The sequence below is a fragment of the Puccinia triticina genome, chromosome 11A, assembly GCF_026914185.1.
Source record: "Puccinia triticina chromosome 11A, complete sequence".
NCBI lineage: Eukaryota > Fungi > Basidiomycota > Pucciniomycetes > Pucciniales > Pucciniaceae > Puccinia > Puccinia triticina.
In genome coordinates, this window is record NC_070568.1 from 4,123,833 (window position 1) to 4,142,505 (window position 18,673).

An 18,673-nucleotide genomic window follows, 5' to 3' on the forward strand; every position below is an offset into this window, starting at 1 on the left:
CCGCAAGGGGGAATGGTGAATCCGCGCGACCCCTAGGCACATGCCTATGCAAGTGACCCCAGACAATAGGAGTAGGCAATAGCTGAAACTTTGTTCTTCTTCTTTCAGCCACGTCTACATCCAACAAAGAGCTTAAGCGTCCCAAGAGAAGCACACCACCAAACAGGTAAGTTGTGCTCCTTGGGTTCGTCATAAACTGAGGAGCGAGCGGCTGATCAAATGATTAAACATCTGAATCCAGCAAGCATACGCCCAAATTCAATCCAGACCTTAGCGGTCCCAGCCTCATCAAAAGGATCTCCAACTCTACGAGTGGTAAGTCCTTTGATGCAGAGTCACCAGAGTGTAGCGGGTCACTGACTGAGAGTACTGTTATCATATCAGACCGCAGCAGTTCCGGAACACTTCTCACTTGTATTGGCGGACGTTAAAGTACCGAGCCTGATTGAGCACAAGTAAGAGATCAACCAAATCTCTTTAGCTTCCGCATAGGAAGTTCCGGCACTGACTCATGATTCAGTTTCTCTTCTCAGGCAGTTGCCCCTTACCCACAATTCTGTGGTCTCAGCTGCTAAAGCAGTTTTTCTCAACCACTATCTTTTCTCATACCAGAGCCGGCTACAGTTCTGCTCTTAGGTACATGTTTTGTTTCTTTTTATTTCTGTCTCTGAACTTGTCAGATAGACCAAATCTTTTCTAATCACAAAATATATATTAGTATCGTGAAATCATTTTAACACAACCCAATATTTCCTTTGCAGTCAGCAAACTTTTGCAATTCCTCAAGCATCTGGGACTCTTGCACTACAATGCTGCACTTCAGGTCTTTCAATACCTGAAAGGAACCATCAATTGTGGTCTTGTTTTTCATTGCTCCAGACCAACGGCTCTCCTCTCCTCAGTCAATGCCAACTGGGTTAACTGCCCTGATTCCTGGTGATCTCATACTGGCTTTATTATCACCTGGAACAAGCACCTTGTCTCCTGGGAATCAACCAAGCAAAGTACTGTCTTCTTCTCCTTGTCAGAGGCGGAATACAAAGCTCTCACGGATGTCAGAAAGGGACTTGCTTGGCTTCACAATCTCATGGGTGAAATTCTCCCCAATCTCCAGCTAGCTGCCTCCGTCATTCGCATCAACAACAGGGGAGCCATTGATCTGGCCCTCAGTCAGACCAGCAACGCTGAAACAAGTACAATACATGGAGCATATCTGGTAAACGTCTTTCATTGAAGATGGAGACCTACATGTCCTATTTTTCATTTTCAGCCATCCTATACATAATCAGGGCTAAAAACAAAAAATGGGACTTCTGGGTCTGTATCTTCAATGAAAAACGTTTACCAGATAGACTCCATGTATCGTACTTGTTTCAGCGTTGAGACCAGTCAGAATGGATTTCAAGCCTTGCACCTTCACTTGTTTGGGAACTAATCCAGTTGGCTTCCATACGCCTTCAATATGTTGTGTCTGCAAGCAACACTGCGGACTTCCTCACCAAACCAGTCGGACGCAGCAACATCACTCGGGCTCTACGCCAAATTGCTGGGGACGCATCCAGCATCTCTGCTTCGTGTCTTGACGCACGCAGCATGGCAGCCTGTCAGGATTCCGGCCCAGGCCCGAAAAACCCACCACAAGGCACGGGCCTCAGCCCAAGCAACAAAGGCATCACCACCCCGTCCCTGCTCTGAGAGTTGTCCAGAGATGCACCAGCAACCATATCCGCCCTCCTGAGCACCTCCTGTACAAGGCCTTTGAACAGTAAGTGACAGAATCTCCACCCTGAACCCTATCAACAACCATCTGAATCAGACCAGTCTGAACATGAAACTAACAAGCCCATTGCAACATACTGTCTACAAACGACAACAAAATGGCCCAACCAAGTGTTGATAACAACTTGTGATAAACTGCTCGGACCCTGTGGCGCAACCAGGCCAGGCGCAATCGGTACATTCTCTGCAGAAAGACTCACCTGCACATGAACAAGAGCTTAAAAGGCTAACAATATTCATCACCCAGTTTCCTTTTCTTCAGCCAACATCACTTTCTCATCAGCTCACACACAACCATCAAAACAAAACTTTGTAGCTCTTCCTCATTTGCCCATTGCCCTCAAACTTGACCTCCGTATCCTAGTTTCACAACATTTCTCTAGTTATCATTGACAGCCTGCAAAGACCGCGTTCTGCATTCTTTTTCTTCTCAAACCATTCTTTTTCTTTATCTCACGGTTCTCATACACCCGTTGTATCACTTAGAACTCCATTTTTGCCTTACCACTGCCCTTAAGGTACTTGATTGTTCTACAAAAATATCCTCTTCTATTCTCCTCTCATGCAGATCACCATGAGCTGACCAAAGTTGAAATTTAATCCTTAAGTTGTCATATTCTCACAAAATCACCGCCTCAGCTCTCACAGCCGGCCTACTTCCCGTGCAAATCAGAATGCTCCACCCATGAATCAAGCACCGGCAGCCAATGAAGACGATGGCGATGTCCCAATGTAAACCGTCAATGAGGTCAATTGATGGCTCGAAGAAGCGGCAATTCAGTCTCTATATCATGGGCGATCACTGGGACAAATTGTGGCACACGCGACCTCCTGAATGTCTGACAGTGACACCAATAAGCTTCAGCCTAGTGGGTCCAACTTTGTTCAATGGGACCTCATGATGGGCAAACAAAATTGGTAGGTGTTTGGCAATGGAACGTGGTTCTTGAAAACCTGTTTGGATGGCGTTCAGGAACAGATTGGCCGGTCCCTCCTTCTGGCTACAGTAGACAGCAGTATGCACCGCAGTATGCTCTGTAAGACCAACTTTTTTGACATGTACACTCACTTTTGTAACCGTTTTCACACCGCAAGTAGAGCCAAACAGATAGTTGTGTGGGAGAAACTGAAGAGCATCAAGATGTTAGACTACTCAAGCAGCTCCGAAACCATTGCCCAAATCCTTGAACTTCTGGACAACTTTCACTCCCTTGGTTTGGAGCTCGACCAAGAAAGCATAGGTGGCCTGGCCCTTCAATCCTCTTTGGACGCCGGCCCGGATCTTTGACGGGAGGTGGATTGGACAATCAAGCAAGACTTTGCGAGTTCCAGCAGGACAAAGGCTCCTTTGGTACCGGGGTATGAGGTTTGAGTTAGCTAGGCTCTGGCTGACTTGGGGCGGGTTACTTCCTAGGTTGGATAACTATCCACAGAGTTGCAAGGATTTCAATTAGAGAGAAGAGGACCAGTAGACAAATGAAAATAGGGGAAACAGAGGAGAAAGAAATAGGGGGGTTCACGTTGCAAAAAAAGCAATGCTGATTTTGTCTGCTCATGCACCTGTGAGTAAGGTTTATGCCTTGCAGATTGCTTCCAAAGGGGAGCTGCCCAGCCAAAACTTTTTGCTTTCTCAGGATTTTCAAAAGCTGCATCTGCTGGTTTTGGTGGCTGATTTTTGAAATCAGCCTTACGTGAACCCCCCTAGTAGATATGCTTTGGATGACAATATGGGCCCACACTGGGTGGATATTATAAGAGCAACCCTACGCTGGGTGATGAGAAGAGATAAAGAAACAGAGCCCTACGCTGGGCAGTTCAAAAAAATAAAATGTTGATTGATGAATTTGCTTTGCACAAAGAATTGGAGATGAGGGCTCACTGTGGTGGTTTGCAATAGGAATGCATATCTTTTGAGCAAACAACCATGCTGGAGACTCATACTTTGGTGTCTAGTGAGCTGCGGATGGTAACCCAGTAGCTGGGTTACAACAATAAAAAGACATAGGAAAATGAAAATTTCAATAATCTATTCAGCAAGAAGTACAAAACCCCTAGCTGTTTGTCTAACATCAAAAAATGTGTAAAGATCAGGCCGTTTGGTTTGTTCTTTTTTATGGATGGTTCTTCTCCATCAGATTCAAGGTGGGGAAAATATGAGTGCTAAATTTTTCCCTGCCTGCCAAAACACCCCAAGATTACAGTTCATTCTTGGCACAACAGCATTTCTTTTCAATTTTTTGATTGGGAAAATACAATCAGTTCTTTAAAACTAAGCAGGAGTCAGTAATTAAGCACCTCTCTGAGCATACAATTGTGGGCCAGTATAGAAGAAAAGCCTTTTTGAAGCCCATGCATGGACACTATCCTTCAAAATAGAATCAGGGGGACCCTTGATCTGGCTCTCATGACATCAAAGTTTATCCTCTGTGCAGTGGAAAGAAGCTTCTCTTCCCTTTGCCCAGTCTGATAGAGTATGTCTGATTTTAGCCATTGCAAACCCCGAACCAATTTAATTTTGCTGTCCAGATGCAGGCTAAATCTTAACTGTGACCAAGTAGCTTTTGGAAAAGAAGAAATAAGATTGATGCATTTTAACAAGACAGGGGCTAATTTTTCTGCACATGATTCAGAAGGGGTATTGCACTGTTTCAAAAAATAAGCATGCCTACAGATCTGGGATTTCGCCATGCGCCTCTAAGTATATCAAAGTTAAGGATGTTGATGTGAAGTCCCCGCGCACCACGGGGTTTCACAAGGAATATCACAAGCAAGCACGATCCAAGTACTTAGCCACATCTCCCTTCCAAGTCCTAGCCGGTAGAGATCACTGTCTACATATCTCTCCCGGCTAGGTAAGCTGTTTCCTATTTCTTCCCTTGCTCATTGCTGCCATGATGTTGTACTTATGAGAGATCACTGTCTACATATCTCTCCCAGCTGAACCCTAGAAATACAGCGCAACAATTGGAACTAGAAAGTTCATAGGCTCTCCGCCCCGTCTCCGCGCCCCTTCCGAGTCATCTTCAGTGAGGGTCTACAGGACCCTTACAGTTGCGGTGTGAAAAATTTGAAGAAGGATAATTGCTCTTTCATGAATAGGGAGCTTCCTTGTTCCGCCCTTCAACAGTTTTATTTTGGAATGATTTAGATGACTGCCAGCTGTTTTTGCGGTGGAAGATCAGCTTGGTCGAGTTCAGATGGTACAACCCCTTTTTCCAAAGCAAGTTTTGTATCAAAGTTATCTGAATTTTTTGACTCCTGCAGGAACCTTGATTCTATTTGACCTTTGAATCTTGAAGAAGTTTTGGCAGCGGGCCAAAAGTCTAAAGTAAACGTCTTGATAGAGTATGAAGATGGTTAGAACGGGACAAAACGCGTGAGGTAATAAGTTGGCCTCAATCAATGAATGAACATACCAGAAAGTAGAACGTCAGCAGAAAAGCAACAGACCATTCGCATATGGCGGATGCAGATAGCAGTAGATTACCGCGCCACGTGGTAGATTTGCCTCCGCATGTCATGTACTAAGAGGTAGTTCAACGTAAATCAGAATCGGGAAAAAACCCCTTAGCAAGATATAAAGTCCCACAAACCAAACTTCCAAAAACGACACCAAGGACTGCAGAGATCGACACGATGGAGAACTTGAGTAAAGCGTTGCGCTTCAAATGTGCCCGATCGGGGTATTCTTTGTGGAGAAAGAAAACCTCAGCAACTTGACTGAACGAGCTGATTGCTATAAATATCATGAACGTAAACGTAAAACACCAATGAGCGGTCGGATGGTTGAATGTATCCAAGAACCTGGAAAAATTATTGACCCGAATTGATGTTGGTAGCATACTTAGGAGTAATTGGACAGAAGATTTAGGTAACCTACGATAACATCATGAGGGAAAAGCCGCCTAATATGCCGTTAAGCGCGGTGGAATACCCCCAAAATCGCTGCCGCTTCCCAACCACTTGTGGTATACGTTGGTGATGTCTCAGCCATCTTTCGGCGAGTAAAGTAATTGAATAAAATAAGAAAACCAAGGTGCATCCGGGCGTGAACCAACTCAGATGGGCTGCGCCAATATCCGCTGAGAATAATTCAACTTTTTTCAGCAATGGTTTTCCCGTCCTGAGCTGTCCTATAATGGATCAAATGATTCTTACATATAAATAGAATGCTTCCTTCATCCGGCCGATATTTCTGTCCATGAGCAGATACAAGCCAAAATAATAGCAATCCAACCAGCATCCCGAACCACACCAAACCCGTGATGAGCGGAAGCCTAAGGAGGAAGCGCATACGCCGCTCAATGCCTATAGAAAAGAAAGATATTTTTTCTCGCAAGGCTTACCATACGTAGGCTCCATACGTGATGAACTTCATTATTTGAATCGGGATGAATCAGTCAATCAGGTTAAATTCGGCGAGAAATTGTTGAGCAGGAGCGCATTGACTACGAGCTCGAACAATCATACCCAAGGAATATACTCATGGCTGTGGCCCACAATGGTGAACAAAAAAGGAAACATTTGGGCAAAGGGATTTTGTGGTATCCTGCGGCCCATTTAGGATGAGTTGAATCACCATCTCCGTGCTATCAAAAGGTTACACAGGGCTGCACTACATACATACGTACACATCTCTAGCTCATACCTTCGGGTCTTCCTGAGTCCTCACTCAGAGTGGGAGGATGCTAAGATGCTTACTTACCCTTGGAATGCTCTATGTAATGTACTTGTTCGCCTCGAATTCACAGTCCAATATGTTTTTGACGGGAATCAAGTCGGGAATTACACCTCTTGGAAATGAGTTGGCCACATGTCCTACTAGGAACACCCGAAAGCGGTGGCTGCCGCCAAGCTAGACACTTGCAGATTGTCACCTGCAGCGTGAAGGAATTCATTGTAACTCGACATGAAATGTAGGCATACACTACGATGCGGTTGCAGACAGGTTGGTGCAGGCGACCACCAACCTGTCTGCCCTGAGTTCGACAGCGCGGACAGATTGGTGGTGGGGGATTGGTCGGGCCCCCGTTGGCCTGACACATTAGCGGGTGGTCCAACCCTGCCAGCATGGGCCCAATATGTATCACTGCAAAACTCACGTCTGGTGATTATAAAACTTAATTCAAATGATTGAGACCACGTTCCCACAAAAAGAATGACTTGATTTATTCAGATATGTGAGATCCAGGGCCCGTAGTCCACCACTGATCCTTCACTAGATCCTGATGAACTACACACACTGAATTCGCCGCGTCGTTGGAATCGGACTGAGTCGGCTGTTCTTCCGTTAGCGGACCCGTGTTCGATTGGGGGAGTGATACTGAGAATTCTGACGTCTGTTTTCGTGTTTTTGAACATGTTGAAAATGGTTCAGGATAATCAAGATGAAACCCAAGTCGTTGATAAAAATCACTGTCAGCGCACAACTGCAGGTTTCCTTGATATAAACAAGATCAGGCCGAAATTGGGCGATGTGGAGCTTACATTGACATCTTTTCCAAGAGTGTGGCCAGTCGCCCCAGGTTTTGGGTCAATGCCGAGTTTCGTCAAGGAAGGCCAAATCAAGATGGAGCCTTTCTTGAAGATTTCGGGTTCATTATTGTAATTGATTTGGAATCTATCGAACAAAATCGAGTGTTTGTCCTTGGAAAACGTGCCTTTCAGGTCGCCATGGGCTTCCTGAGTCGTCCTGTTTCCTTGTTGCACCAATGCCCAGAAAGTTGTGTTGTATAAGTTATTGATGTGGGCTAGTCGCGTCCCCAAACAAATGCGTTACAAATCAGCACCGGTCAAGCTAGTAAATTATTTGGGATATGGAACTTGACATACCGTCAACTTGCCTCCATTTGAAGTAATCTTGCAGCTCTCGCAAGGTGGCGTATTGGATTATTCTTGTTTTCGTGATGATAGGTGAATCATGGCGTTTTTTATTATTTAAAAAGGGATGAATTCAGAAAGAATGATTGTTAATCCGGCTGAAACAATTGTTACCAAGGAAAAAAGACTGATAAGCTAAGATTATAAGTTGGACTAAGGAGAAGGAATGGAATGATCATTGGGCTCACCTTCCATCAAAGGTCGGTAAATTATCGATCGAAAGCGGACTTTCAGGAAAATACTCTGACCATAGATGGATGTATGCGGCCGTGAAAGTGGATAAAACAGTCGTCAAAAGCTTGCTATTTTTGCGGTGAACGAGCAGGAGCAAGGTAGGACACATCAGTGATTAGTACATGTAAGTAACCAGGCTTGGCATGGATTCACCTGGATCTTCGATTATAAGCTTGACAGTTTCTTCCAAATGCAAAACTGAATTCATCGCTTTGTCCGTAGGCGAGGATCATGCCGGTAGACGATTTCTGGATGGTTTTCTTCGATTTCTTTTCCGATTTGGAGCTGGAATATCCTCTCCCAAGGTCTGACTCGAGTACTTGGATTGCTGCTGCATTCATTAGATTTAAGGCTTTGATATCGTTTGGTTTTTTGAATCCATGAGCCTGAGAAAATCTGTATTCAGATTTTGATACAGTCTTCAGTAACAACGCAATAAGTCAAATAGGCAAATGAAATCCACATAGGAAATTGGCACCCCGACTTCCTGGCGCTTGGATCAAGAAGAGCTAGCGACCGACCACCTGAACAAAAGTGCGAAAGACTAACTTAGTGAATCCCTTCCCATCCAATCGAATCACCAAAAATGTATTTGGAAGTAATCGATCATCTAGTTCAGCTTCACGAACGTAGCCAAAGCGGGAGTTGGCCATTTTGCTGTCGGTGGACTTGCCTTCGGCCTGGTGGTTCGTTTCCTCGATGGTGTTTCGCTGCAACCAGGAAGACGTTTGATAGGCGGAATCGGGCCGCGCACGGGCTAGCCCGCTTCAAACCGCAGCTTACTTGGATTTTTTTCAGTCAGCCACACTGCCCTAACTTAACCCAAGTCCCCCCTGGTGGGCGCTGTGGCTGGCGGCGAAGCCGCCCCTCCCTCTCCTACGGAGAGCGCTCCGCGCGGGTCCCCCGGACCTCCGTTTGAGTGGCTTTGTTAAGCTAGCACACTGCCTAAATTGAGCCTGCAACTTACACATGTGGCCAAAACTCATCATAATTTTCCAATTCCTAGCTTCCTCACCTCTCACTTTTTCTCCCCTCAACTTTCTCAGAATATGTAACTCCTCAATCAACAATCACAATCCAGAAGTTTCTGCCTGCTCAAAGCCAGTATGGCCAGACAGCTTTATCTTTTCCCAGCAATCATTATCAGTGAAACACCATTGACAGAATCAAATGTGAATTGAAATTTCCAGAAGCCAAAAGATTTATAAAACAAGAATAAATTTTCAAAGGAAGCAGCAAAATGTTTAGTTTCCTTAGGATGCTGCAACAAATGAGAAAATTCACAAATTTTGGCAATCTACCCAGGTACCCATTGGTTGAAATATCTTGGGTAAAAATAAGGTTAAGCATCATACATCAATACCCTGTGCCACTGGGACTCCTCAGCCTATCCACTTGAGAGACCTGTTAAGTCAATAAGAAAACACCTGCAAGAGTGTGTCCAACCTTGACCTTTGGATGATCCAATGACTTCTTTTTATTTCTCAGGAATAGACCTCACAACAATGACCACTGAGTGGCCAGTTTTTGATATATTTACTTGTAAAAATATGTACAAGACAGCTCATATTAAGGGCTACAAGTGGGGCTTTGTATTGAAGGTTGAGAGAGAGAGAGAGGCAATAGATAAATAAATACAAAAATAGAAAAGGTGTGATTTTCTGCGCAAAAGCCTGTCAGCCTCAGGCAAAGAATGTGACTTGATTCCTGAGCCTCTCCTTCAGAGACGCTTTGCAACTCCTTGGAGAGGCTTGATTAAGCTTGCACCTGCCACGGGTACCCAGGTGTTAACTTAACTAAAGTCTAATTCCCTCTATTGGAGGAGGGAATTATGTGCTAAGTCAACCCAGAAGCCTGAGAGAATTATGAAAATAGCATTTTTCAATCCTTTCTGGAGGCGCCATTTCTCACTGGGCAATGAAAATTTGAGTTACAAAAACTGCACAAGATCATGAAGAATGTTTCTGCATATTACAGCTTTTTTTTCAGGGCCTTGAGTGGCCAATAAATTCATTTTTTGTGACTGAGATGTGCCTGTTTCATTGTGTATTACACATTTTGTACTGTACAGAATCTGAAATTGATGATGTTGAAGCTCTGATTGAAGCTAAACTAGAGGAGTTTAGGATGATAAAAAATAGTGGAGAGATGTGGACAGCTTGGGCCATCCCAGAATTGAAAATTAGAGCAAAAAAAGGTGCAGGAGCTCATGTGGGAGGTTGGTTTTAAAAAAGTCACCACCAAAAGGCCTAATTTTCTACTTCCATGGGGCCTACATAGCCTTTAAGTGCATCCTTTGGAGGTTGCTTTGCTCCCCAATGAGATACTTAGCTAAGTTAGACCTGGGTTCCAAGTGCCAGCTCCAAATTGATCTGATTTACTCCTTTAGCAAGAACCAGGAAAAAATTACAATACTGCAAGAGATAAAATTATTGATTGGAATATATCTTTGAGAGAAAAAGAAGCAAAATCAACTGAAAGAATAAAAATAATTATTGATTATTGGGTATGATGATGGGTTCAAAGGTATTAATTCGCCATCAAAAGAGGAATAATTTTGTGTGTGCAGAATAAGTTAGGCATACTGTGTATGGGTGTTACGGGGCAGAGCTAATATGTAAATCAATGGCTGATAAAATAAAGCATGTTAAGATTGTAGGAGATGTGATTATCTAGGATGGTGTAACACGTCCAGGGTTCCTCCGGGCCTCAAATTTTGATTTGGAAGGTGTTTCCAGATTGACAGGAAGTCTTCTGCTGTACATTTCAGTGACATTCCAAAGATAGATATAAAAGTTGGAATAAAAGAAATGATGTTGATAAATATCATGCTTCCTCCCCCTTGGCCTGCTTAGGTGACTATGGTGTTTGATTAATTGGCATGACTTGTGCCAAGTAATTTGGCTTGGAAGACCGCAGGTCGCGGGGCCAAGGGATTTAGTTTGAAAAAGCGCGAGGGGTTCTGTCCAGCAGTTGAGATTTAAGGGTCTTGTTCCCTATCTCTCACCCACTTTCATGTGGGCTAAGTTGGTAGCTGGATCAGCAGATTCAGGTTGATCCAGACCTTCGAAATCGATTTTAACATCAGTGAATGCTGAATTTTTCATTTTCTGCGTCGACCTGGACGCCATTTGACTCAATCTGGGAGAAGGCATGGCAGCCGGCCAAAAATCTAAAGCGAACGTCTTCATATGTTGAAGAATAAGGACGAATGAGCTGAGCACTCAGGGGTAGTACATGGCTTTTTGTATGAAAGAATGGACATACCAGAAAGTAAAAGATTAGCAGACAAGAAACAACCCATTCGCAAACTGCGGCCGCCGACAGAAGTAAATCATCGCTCCTTGACTTCACCACACCTCCGCATGACAGATACTAGTGGCAGTTGATCAAGATGAATCAGAATCGGCATCTGATTCAGTACAGAAAGAAGATGACTGAAGAAATATCTCACCAGAATCCCAAAAGCAATTGCAAGAGGTGTAGCAATTAACAGAAAGAAAAATTTTATCGCAGCATTGCGCCTCAAATGGGCGCGATTAGGGTATTCTTTGCGAAGAAAATATACTTCAATAGCCTGGCTGAACGAGCTGATTAATATGCATATGGCGAACATGAAGGTAAAGCGCCAGTGAATATTTGGGTACTCGAATTTATCCAAGAATCTGGACAGATAACGCTTCATAATCAATCTTGAGTGTTCATTAATTGGGAAGGATCAAATTGGATGTTAGGTAACTCACGACAGCATAATCAGGGAGAGCCCACCGATGATTCCATGAATCGTTGTGGAATATCCCCAAAACCTCTTCCTCTTACAGCTCACTTGCGGTATACGGTCGTGATGTCTCAGCCACCGCTCCGCGAGTAGAGTCATTATGTAAAATAGGGCTACTAGAGTGCATCCCGGCGTGAAAAAGCTCATATTGGCTGCACCAACATCCGCTAAAGATCGTCCAGCTTTCATTAATGCTTCTTTTTCTTACCTGCCTTGCAAGGAGTAAAAGTTCTTACAAATAAATAAAATACTTGGTTCATCGGGTCGATATTTTTTCCCGTTGGCAGACCCAAGCCAAAGTAGCAGCAAGCCAACCAATGTCGCGAACCAACCCAGTGCTGCGATGACAGGAAGCCTAGGCAAGGAAATAGGTCAGCGGTTCAGGAACTTAACTAGATGAGCTTCTTTCTTTTTGGAAAGCTTACCATACGTAGATTCCACATGTAATGAACCTCATTTTTGACTCGGAATCTTTTAAGCTTAAGGCGGTGAGTAGTCTTAAGGCAGAATCATTGGCATTGCTTAACGGATCCTGTCCAGCAATGGTACATATGTATATAACTTTAAGTGCGCTCTCGAGTAAAAAGGGAGTAATAACAAGTCACGTAGCGCTATAGTGAGTCTTTCATAAATATGTAGTCCTGCCAGCGCCTTGGCAATGAGTTGAGTGACTTTCTTCTTTGCCAGAGCAAAGGACTTTGCATCGGGCAACCTTATATATGTACTGTCGGCAGCAATAAATTGCAAGAGATTACAAGCGATATGTTGTGAATTATTGTGACATCCGATGAAGCTTTGGTGGACCTGATCAGATGTCAGGCAAAAATACTAATTGTCCAGTTGAGTCGTGAACTTTGCCATTTCTGTTTCCAAGCGATATCCCATTCTTTCCCTAGGAGTCGATGCAACAGGATGCAACGCTCAAAAGCCACGATAATGTGGGAGGTCACAAATCCATATGTACGCACCACAATGGCGTGGATCTGTGTGAATTAGTCTCCAAAGGAGTACAACACGGAAGCGATTTGGGCTTCATCAGGCTTCATCGGACCGACAGCCCGACGACAAGTCCATCTGTCGGGCTGCCGTGCGAATGAAGGACAACACGTCGTCGGGGTCGCGCGAGGATCAGTCAGCAGGTCAAGAGGCCCGGCGGCATGACTATGGTTAACCGACCGGGCTGACTTGCCCGCTGTCCATTCGCTGCCCTCGTCCACCTCGTTCGCACCCGACAGGCTGCCGCCAAGCCGTTGAGGGTCACAGGCCGGCAACTGATGCCCATGATGGTCGGCAGCTCGACAATCACACAGGCTGTCAGTTAGCCGGCCAGCATGTGAACTGGCACCCCGACCGCGTACGAGTCCGGTCGCAGTCAGATAAACGCTTGGTCTTTGATCGGCTGATATGTAGTCTCGCATGCTGCGGTTATTCCAGTACAACTGCGGGTCACCAGTGGTTGAGAACTCGGGTATGAAGATTCCTGCAGTCTTCTCGGCCCGCGGGCTGCGGACGGGCTGTTTGGTCGAAGCCTTACTCGACCTGGCCCGACCACTCAACGCTAGTTCGGGCAAATCAATAGTATCAAAAGACAAGACTCGAGCAAAAGATGCCTAACAAATTTTTCGTCTGGCACTTCGCCTGGCTCAAGGAATGTGAACTAGTCGAACATGTTTGCATACGATGGGGAGAACGGGGCAAAGGGCGCAAGGTAGTGACATCAAAATGGACAGTATCTTGGATTCATAATCGATAGAGATGGCTTGAGCGCCCGGGGGAGGTGACAAGGAGGACCCGGAGGGAATTGAAATCCAGCAGACTGAGATGCTCGGGAACAGTGACAGCGCAGAGTGCTCGGATGAGTAAGATCATCTATTTCAATTTCTTCTTGGGACGGAGTTGAGAAGAGTGGCCGCATGAACGCTTGCGGCAGTTGGTGGCACGAGGAGGAAGACGGGCCTAAGAGGAGTGTTCGTGAGACGGATAATCAGTTCGTGACATGGGGGTCGAGTGAGTTGAGATCTAGGTTGTACTGACGTAGCATTTTCGGCAGATCATCTTCTCACAGTTGTAGGTGGAAGCCAAGGCCTTCAACGAAGGCTCGATCAGACCACCACGCAGACGAAGGACCAAGTGAAGAGTGGACTCTTTCTGGATGTTGTAGTCGGCGAGGGTTCGGCCGTCTTCGAGTTGCTTACCAGCGACTGTCAGGGGAAGGTCCAGAGGATCAGGGACAGGTTCGAAGAGGATGAGGCCGTAACATCAACCTGGGAGTATCGGTCACATGAGCTCACAAATCAATCGTTGTTGGTCTGGAGGAATGCCTTCTTTGTCCTGGATCCTAGCGATTCACAAAGTCGAAATAAAACATGAGGCTGGGTTTCTTAAGCATCGGGTAGAGATGAGGGTATCTTCATGTCACGACATACTTGGCCTTGACATTGTCGATTGTGTCGGAGGACTCGACCTCGAGGGTGATGGTCTTCCCGGTGAGAGTCTTGACGAAAATTTGCCTGGGGCGATAACCAAGCGGAAACGAGTGGGGTGGCGAATGTCAGGGTGGACAACAACGATTGACTGGGTCTATCACCAAAACAAATAAACGTACATCTTGGTCGATTTCTTGAAGTCGGTTGAGCCAACGCTAGGGCAGAGGGGGGTAGAGCGCAAGGTGTGGTGGCGGGAGTTCCAGCGGGCAAGCCAGGCGTCGCTCATCACCTTGGGGTTAGGTCAAAGCGTTACTACGCCCGCCGCAGCATGTACCGGTCCGCGGGTTGGCGGTGCAGCATCGGGCTGCCCTAGTGGCTCGGGTGCCCGAATCCGAATGTGTCAGGGGGCCGGGCCCAAGCTTGGTGATGGGCTTTTTTTTCTTTTTTGAGTGCAGTTTTGATTTAACATTGCGCATGTATACATATTTCCTCTACTGAGTAAAAAAGCAATGGCATTACATGATAAAGGTCGCCTATCCGCACACGCTCCTGGATAAACATCTGGCCCTTGGCACCATTAGGAGTGCAGGACTTCAAGCATACTTTATCCAGCTGGAAAATCCCCAATAGCTTCATGCAGCTTCATGCCCTCCCAATTAGAATACTTGAAATAAAATAAAATTGTAAGCAACCCAAACTCTTGAATCCCAGACCACCCAACAGATATATCTGGTTCTAGCTACATGCATATAATAATTCAGAAACTAGTGTATTCAACAGTGACACTAGAGAATCTGCTGTTGGACTTGGGTACCGCACCGCTTTTTTTCAAGAAAATTGGCACCCCACTACAAGAAAAACTCTAGAAACTGCCAGCAGTTGACATGTGGCATACTCAAGGGTAACTGCCATCGTAACTCCACATAATTACATCATGCCCTTTCATGCACAGTCACTGTGCAATGTGCACAGTGACTGTGCATTCACCCTTGGTTGAAATAAACTTTTTAGAAAAGCTTGAGTATCACCTCAAGCTTCCTTTGAGCTTCTGCATCTCAACTGCTAGCAGTTTCCAGAGTTTTTCTTGTAGTGCCCGTACCTGTACCCGGCACCTGCTGGCGGGTGCTGCGGGTGTACCAGCGGTACTTTCCTCTTGATGACCAAGGTTGTCCCGGTCATCAAGAGGTTTGATTCCTCCCAATGACCAGGATCTGTCCCGGTCATCAGGAGGGTTATTTCCTCTTGATGACCGGGGTCCATGTCCCGGTTATCCAGAGGGTTGGTTCCTCTCAATGACTGGGGTCTGTCCCGGTTATTGAGAGGGCTGATTCCTCTCAATGACCATGATCTGCCAAACTTAACACAAGTGTACCCTCCTTGGGGGAGCGTAGCGACCTTTGAAGGAGGGACTTGCCTCTAAAGTCGCATGTCTGGCCCTACAGGATTGAGACAAATGGCAGGGAGGATGCCTCACCCCCATTTTCCCCAATATAACCCCCTAGACTTCTGATTCTCTCCTTGCCTTTGGCACCATTACAATCACCAGATTCTTAGCTTATTTTCCCCCACTTCAAACTCTCCCGTATCCATCCCCCCTGGTAAAAAAAATCCTGTAAATGTTGTTACATAGTGAATTTCTGTACCCAATCCCCCCCTTTGAGCCTGCGCAGGCTAAGTGAATTTCAAATTTTGAGCCCAAAAACCGCTGGATCACCACTCCAGAACCACTTCACAGTAGGTGAAGTGGGCTAGTAATTATGTGTATCAGCTAGGTAAAAAACTGTGAAATGGAAGCTGAGATTGCAGGCTACAAGTCTGTGTACTCAGATTTTTTTAAACTAAAAACTACATTTTTAAAAACATTTTGAAAAGAAAATATGTGTTTTTTTTCCAGAAATTCTTGAGTCTGTAGGGCCAATGGTGTGACTTTAGAGGTAAGCCTCTCCTTTGGAGACGCTTTGAGCCTCCTTGGAGAGGCTTTGTTAAGCTCGGGGATCTGCCCCAGTCATCAAGAGGGCTGATCCCCCTTGATGACCCGGATCTGTCCTGATCATCAAGAGAGCTGTGATTCCTCTTGGGACCCACCTGGCACCAGCCCCAACCCAACCCCCGTGCCATCCAGGGAAGCTGGGGAGGTACCTGGGCGGGTACCCGGGTGCCGGACCCGTTTCACCCAAAAAACAGGCAGCCATACCCAGACACGGCACCCTCCCGCGGGTGTGAGGAGGGTGCGGGCAGTACCCGCCAACAGGTGCCGGGTACCTGCCCTGGGTCCAACAGCAGATTCTCTATGTCAGCTGGTGTCTCTGAGGTGAAAGTTGGTTTAAAGATAGAAATTGGGTATATATGAGAGTACACAACCCTCATTCACCACACCAAACATCATTTATAATACTCCTTTATCACTTTATAACTTCTCCCTCAATAAACTCCACTCATCTCTTGCTTGATTGCTTGAAATCATCACTCACCCACCCTTGTTTCTCTTCTTTTTAATGGTTTGTCTGATTATGTATTGATTTCCTGTCTTGTTATGATGTATATGATAATGAAATGAGAGATCTCAGGCGGAATCTGCCAGGGGACTTGTAATAATAAATCATATACATCATAATAAGAAGGGTTTAAAAAACACCACCACTGCCAGCATATTTGGCTGGGTTGAAGTCATCCCAGTTTAACTGGGATGCACTCAACCAATTTAAAATGGGTTGATTTCATCCAATGAAACCAATAGGGGTACCTTCAATTTATATTGCATGAGTTGAGATCAACCAAGTTTAAATTGGTTGAGTTCATCTCAGGCCTAGCTTAACAAAGCCACTCAAAAGGAGGTCTGGGGGACCCGCGCGGAGCGCTCTCCGTAGGAGAGGCTTACATGTTATCCCTCAAATTAAGCGGGAGCAGAAGGATCTGCAAGCTCAAAAAACGCTAAACAGCTTGTACAAAGCAAACACAAATTGATAAAAAAAATTGAATAGACAGTATTGTAGGTTTGCCGCTTGCAAAGAATTTGACCTACTCTTCAGTGCTGTAGCCAAAGAAATGCATCTTTGAGTCCCCAAAGACATCAAAAATGACTTTGAGTTACCACAAAAAAACCCACCATTCATCTCTTGAGTTTGGAAAATTGTGCTCTGGATGTGTACTATTTGTTGCATACAGAGATGGATTTTCCACCCATGCTCAAGCATGGTTCCCATCTTGTCATATGTTGTTATATGAGTGCACATGCGGGAGAGAGAAGGGGCTGCTGACAGTGCCGGAAGCAAAACCAACAACGCCATTACTCTAACGATGCATTGGATTCAGACCGCGGAAGTCCAGGGATCGGACAATGACGAGCTCAAGAGACTGATTGAATCCAAAGCAATGGAATTGTACCACCAGGAAGCTAAGCAACGGTGTAAAAAGTCCGATACACGTATTTGTATTGACCCTGTATTGCTGCAGAATGTATAGGCAATACATTGTATTTGTATTGCATCGCAAGTCCGATGTAATACATGTTGTACTCAGTTGGTGCTGCTGCGGATGCAATACAATACACCTTAGTGTATTGCATCCATGGATGCAATTACATGTATTTTACATATACAGACCTCCAGACCAGAATCTGTATCGCTGGAACCGCGGCATCAAGTGTCACATCCCATGTTCATCAGCTTTCATGTAATATGTGACGTCAATGGTCAAGTTAACCGAGATTGCTGGCGGCTCAAGCTCCAAACTCTAAGTCCATAACCTCCGGAGTCCGATTCCCACCTCCTGATTCCTTTCCAAATCCACCGACTCCAAGGTAAGTTTTTTTTTATCTTTTTCCTCCAATCACCTCAAGATTCCGGAATTGATGTACTAATATCCAGCCTTTTTTCCCACAGAACTTCCTTAAATTTGCTGGCAACTGCTCTGGTGCGATTGCGCAATTGCTTCAATGGTTCGATCTTCCTCTCGCCGCCTCTCTGGTCAATCTACCCGAGCTTCCACTCCAGTCAATGCACGCCGATCTGTCCGACAAGAGGAACAGAGAAACAGCGAGTCCATCCCTTCGTGCCAGCCCACCCCTAGTCAGAAATTTCGGCCCCGCAAGCGAGTCTCTAGCACCTCGTCTATTGCTCGCAAGCAAGGATCCACGCCAGCTTTGATACCGCAGAAATCACGAAGGAAGTCAAAAAAATCAGCAATTGACGACTCCGAACCCAATGAGACCTTACCTTTACTGGACCTCGCTTGAGACTCGGACGAAGACAATTCTGAGGTTACTAAATGCACAAAAAAAAACCGAGCAGCTAATTTGACTGAGTTTGACGACATCAATATCTATTTCGAACTTCCAACATATGGGGAGGGTGAAGTAAGTCTTCTCTGAACACCTTACAATCTGTCATTTTGCTTTACTGACTGATTTACAACTTTTAGACTAGTGGGGAAAAGCTTTACTACAGGTGCAAATGGTGCGATCGTATCTACAAGAAGGGAGGGCGAACGAGGTCTAATCTTTACAAGCATCGTGATGGAGACTCTGGGCGAAACCCTTGCCCTTCAAGAAACGAAGCAATCAAGAACGGGGCAAACC

General features: G+C 45.4%; 4 protein-coding genes across 4 annotated transcripts; 1 reads left to right on the forward strand and 3 right to left on the reverse strand.

Annotated features, from left to right (window-relative positions):
- Positions 1-4,923: 4,923 nt before the first annotated feature.
- Positions 4,924-6,157, reverse strand: PtA15_11A393 (uncharacterized protein; the record flags this gene model as incomplete). Its single annotated transcript, XM_053161296.1, has 6 exons — positions 4,924-5,115; positions 5,196-5,303; positions 5,373-5,583; positions 5,660-5,861; positions 5,938-6,056; positions 6,126-6,157. 6 exons carry the CDS (start codon positions 6,155-6,157, stop codon positions 4,924-4,926), a joined length of 864 nt encoding a protein of 287 aa, XP_053025257.1.
- Positions 6,158-7,732: 1,575 nt separating this feature from the next.
- On the reverse strand, positions 7,733-8,546 carry PtA15_11A394 (uncharacterized protein; the record flags this gene model as incomplete). The annotated part of the gene is made up of 4 exons (XM_053161297.1): positions 7,733-7,757; positions 7,848-7,961; positions 8,047-8,289; positions 8,443-8,546. The coding sequence occupies 4 exons, from the start codon at positions 8,544-8,546 to the stop codon at positions 7,733-7,735; spliced, it is 486 nt and encodes a 161-aa protein (XP_053025258.1).
- A 4,994-nt stretch (positions 8,547-13,540) lies between these two features.
- Positions 13,541-14,383, reverse strand: PtA15_11A395 (uncharacterized protein; the record flags this gene model as incomplete). The annotated part of the gene is made up of 5 exons (XM_053161298.1): positions 13,541-13,627; positions 13,706-13,872; positions 13,963-14,009; positions 14,098-14,181; positions 14,277-14,383. 5 exons carry the CDS (start codon positions 14,381-14,383, stop codon positions 13,541-13,543), a joined length of 492 nt encoding a protein of 163 aa, XP_053025259.1.
- Positions 14,384-18,031: 3,648 nt separating this feature from the next.
- PtA15_11A396 (uncharacterized protein) lies at positions 18,032-18,331 on the forward strand (the record flags this gene model as incomplete). The annotated part of the gene is made up of 1 exon (XM_053161299.1): positions 18,032-18,331. The coding sequence occupies one exon, from the start codon at positions 18,032-18,034 to the stop codon at positions 18,329-18,331; it is 300 nt and encodes a 99-aa protein (XP_053025260.1).
- Positions 18,332-18,673: the final 342 nt, after the last annotated feature.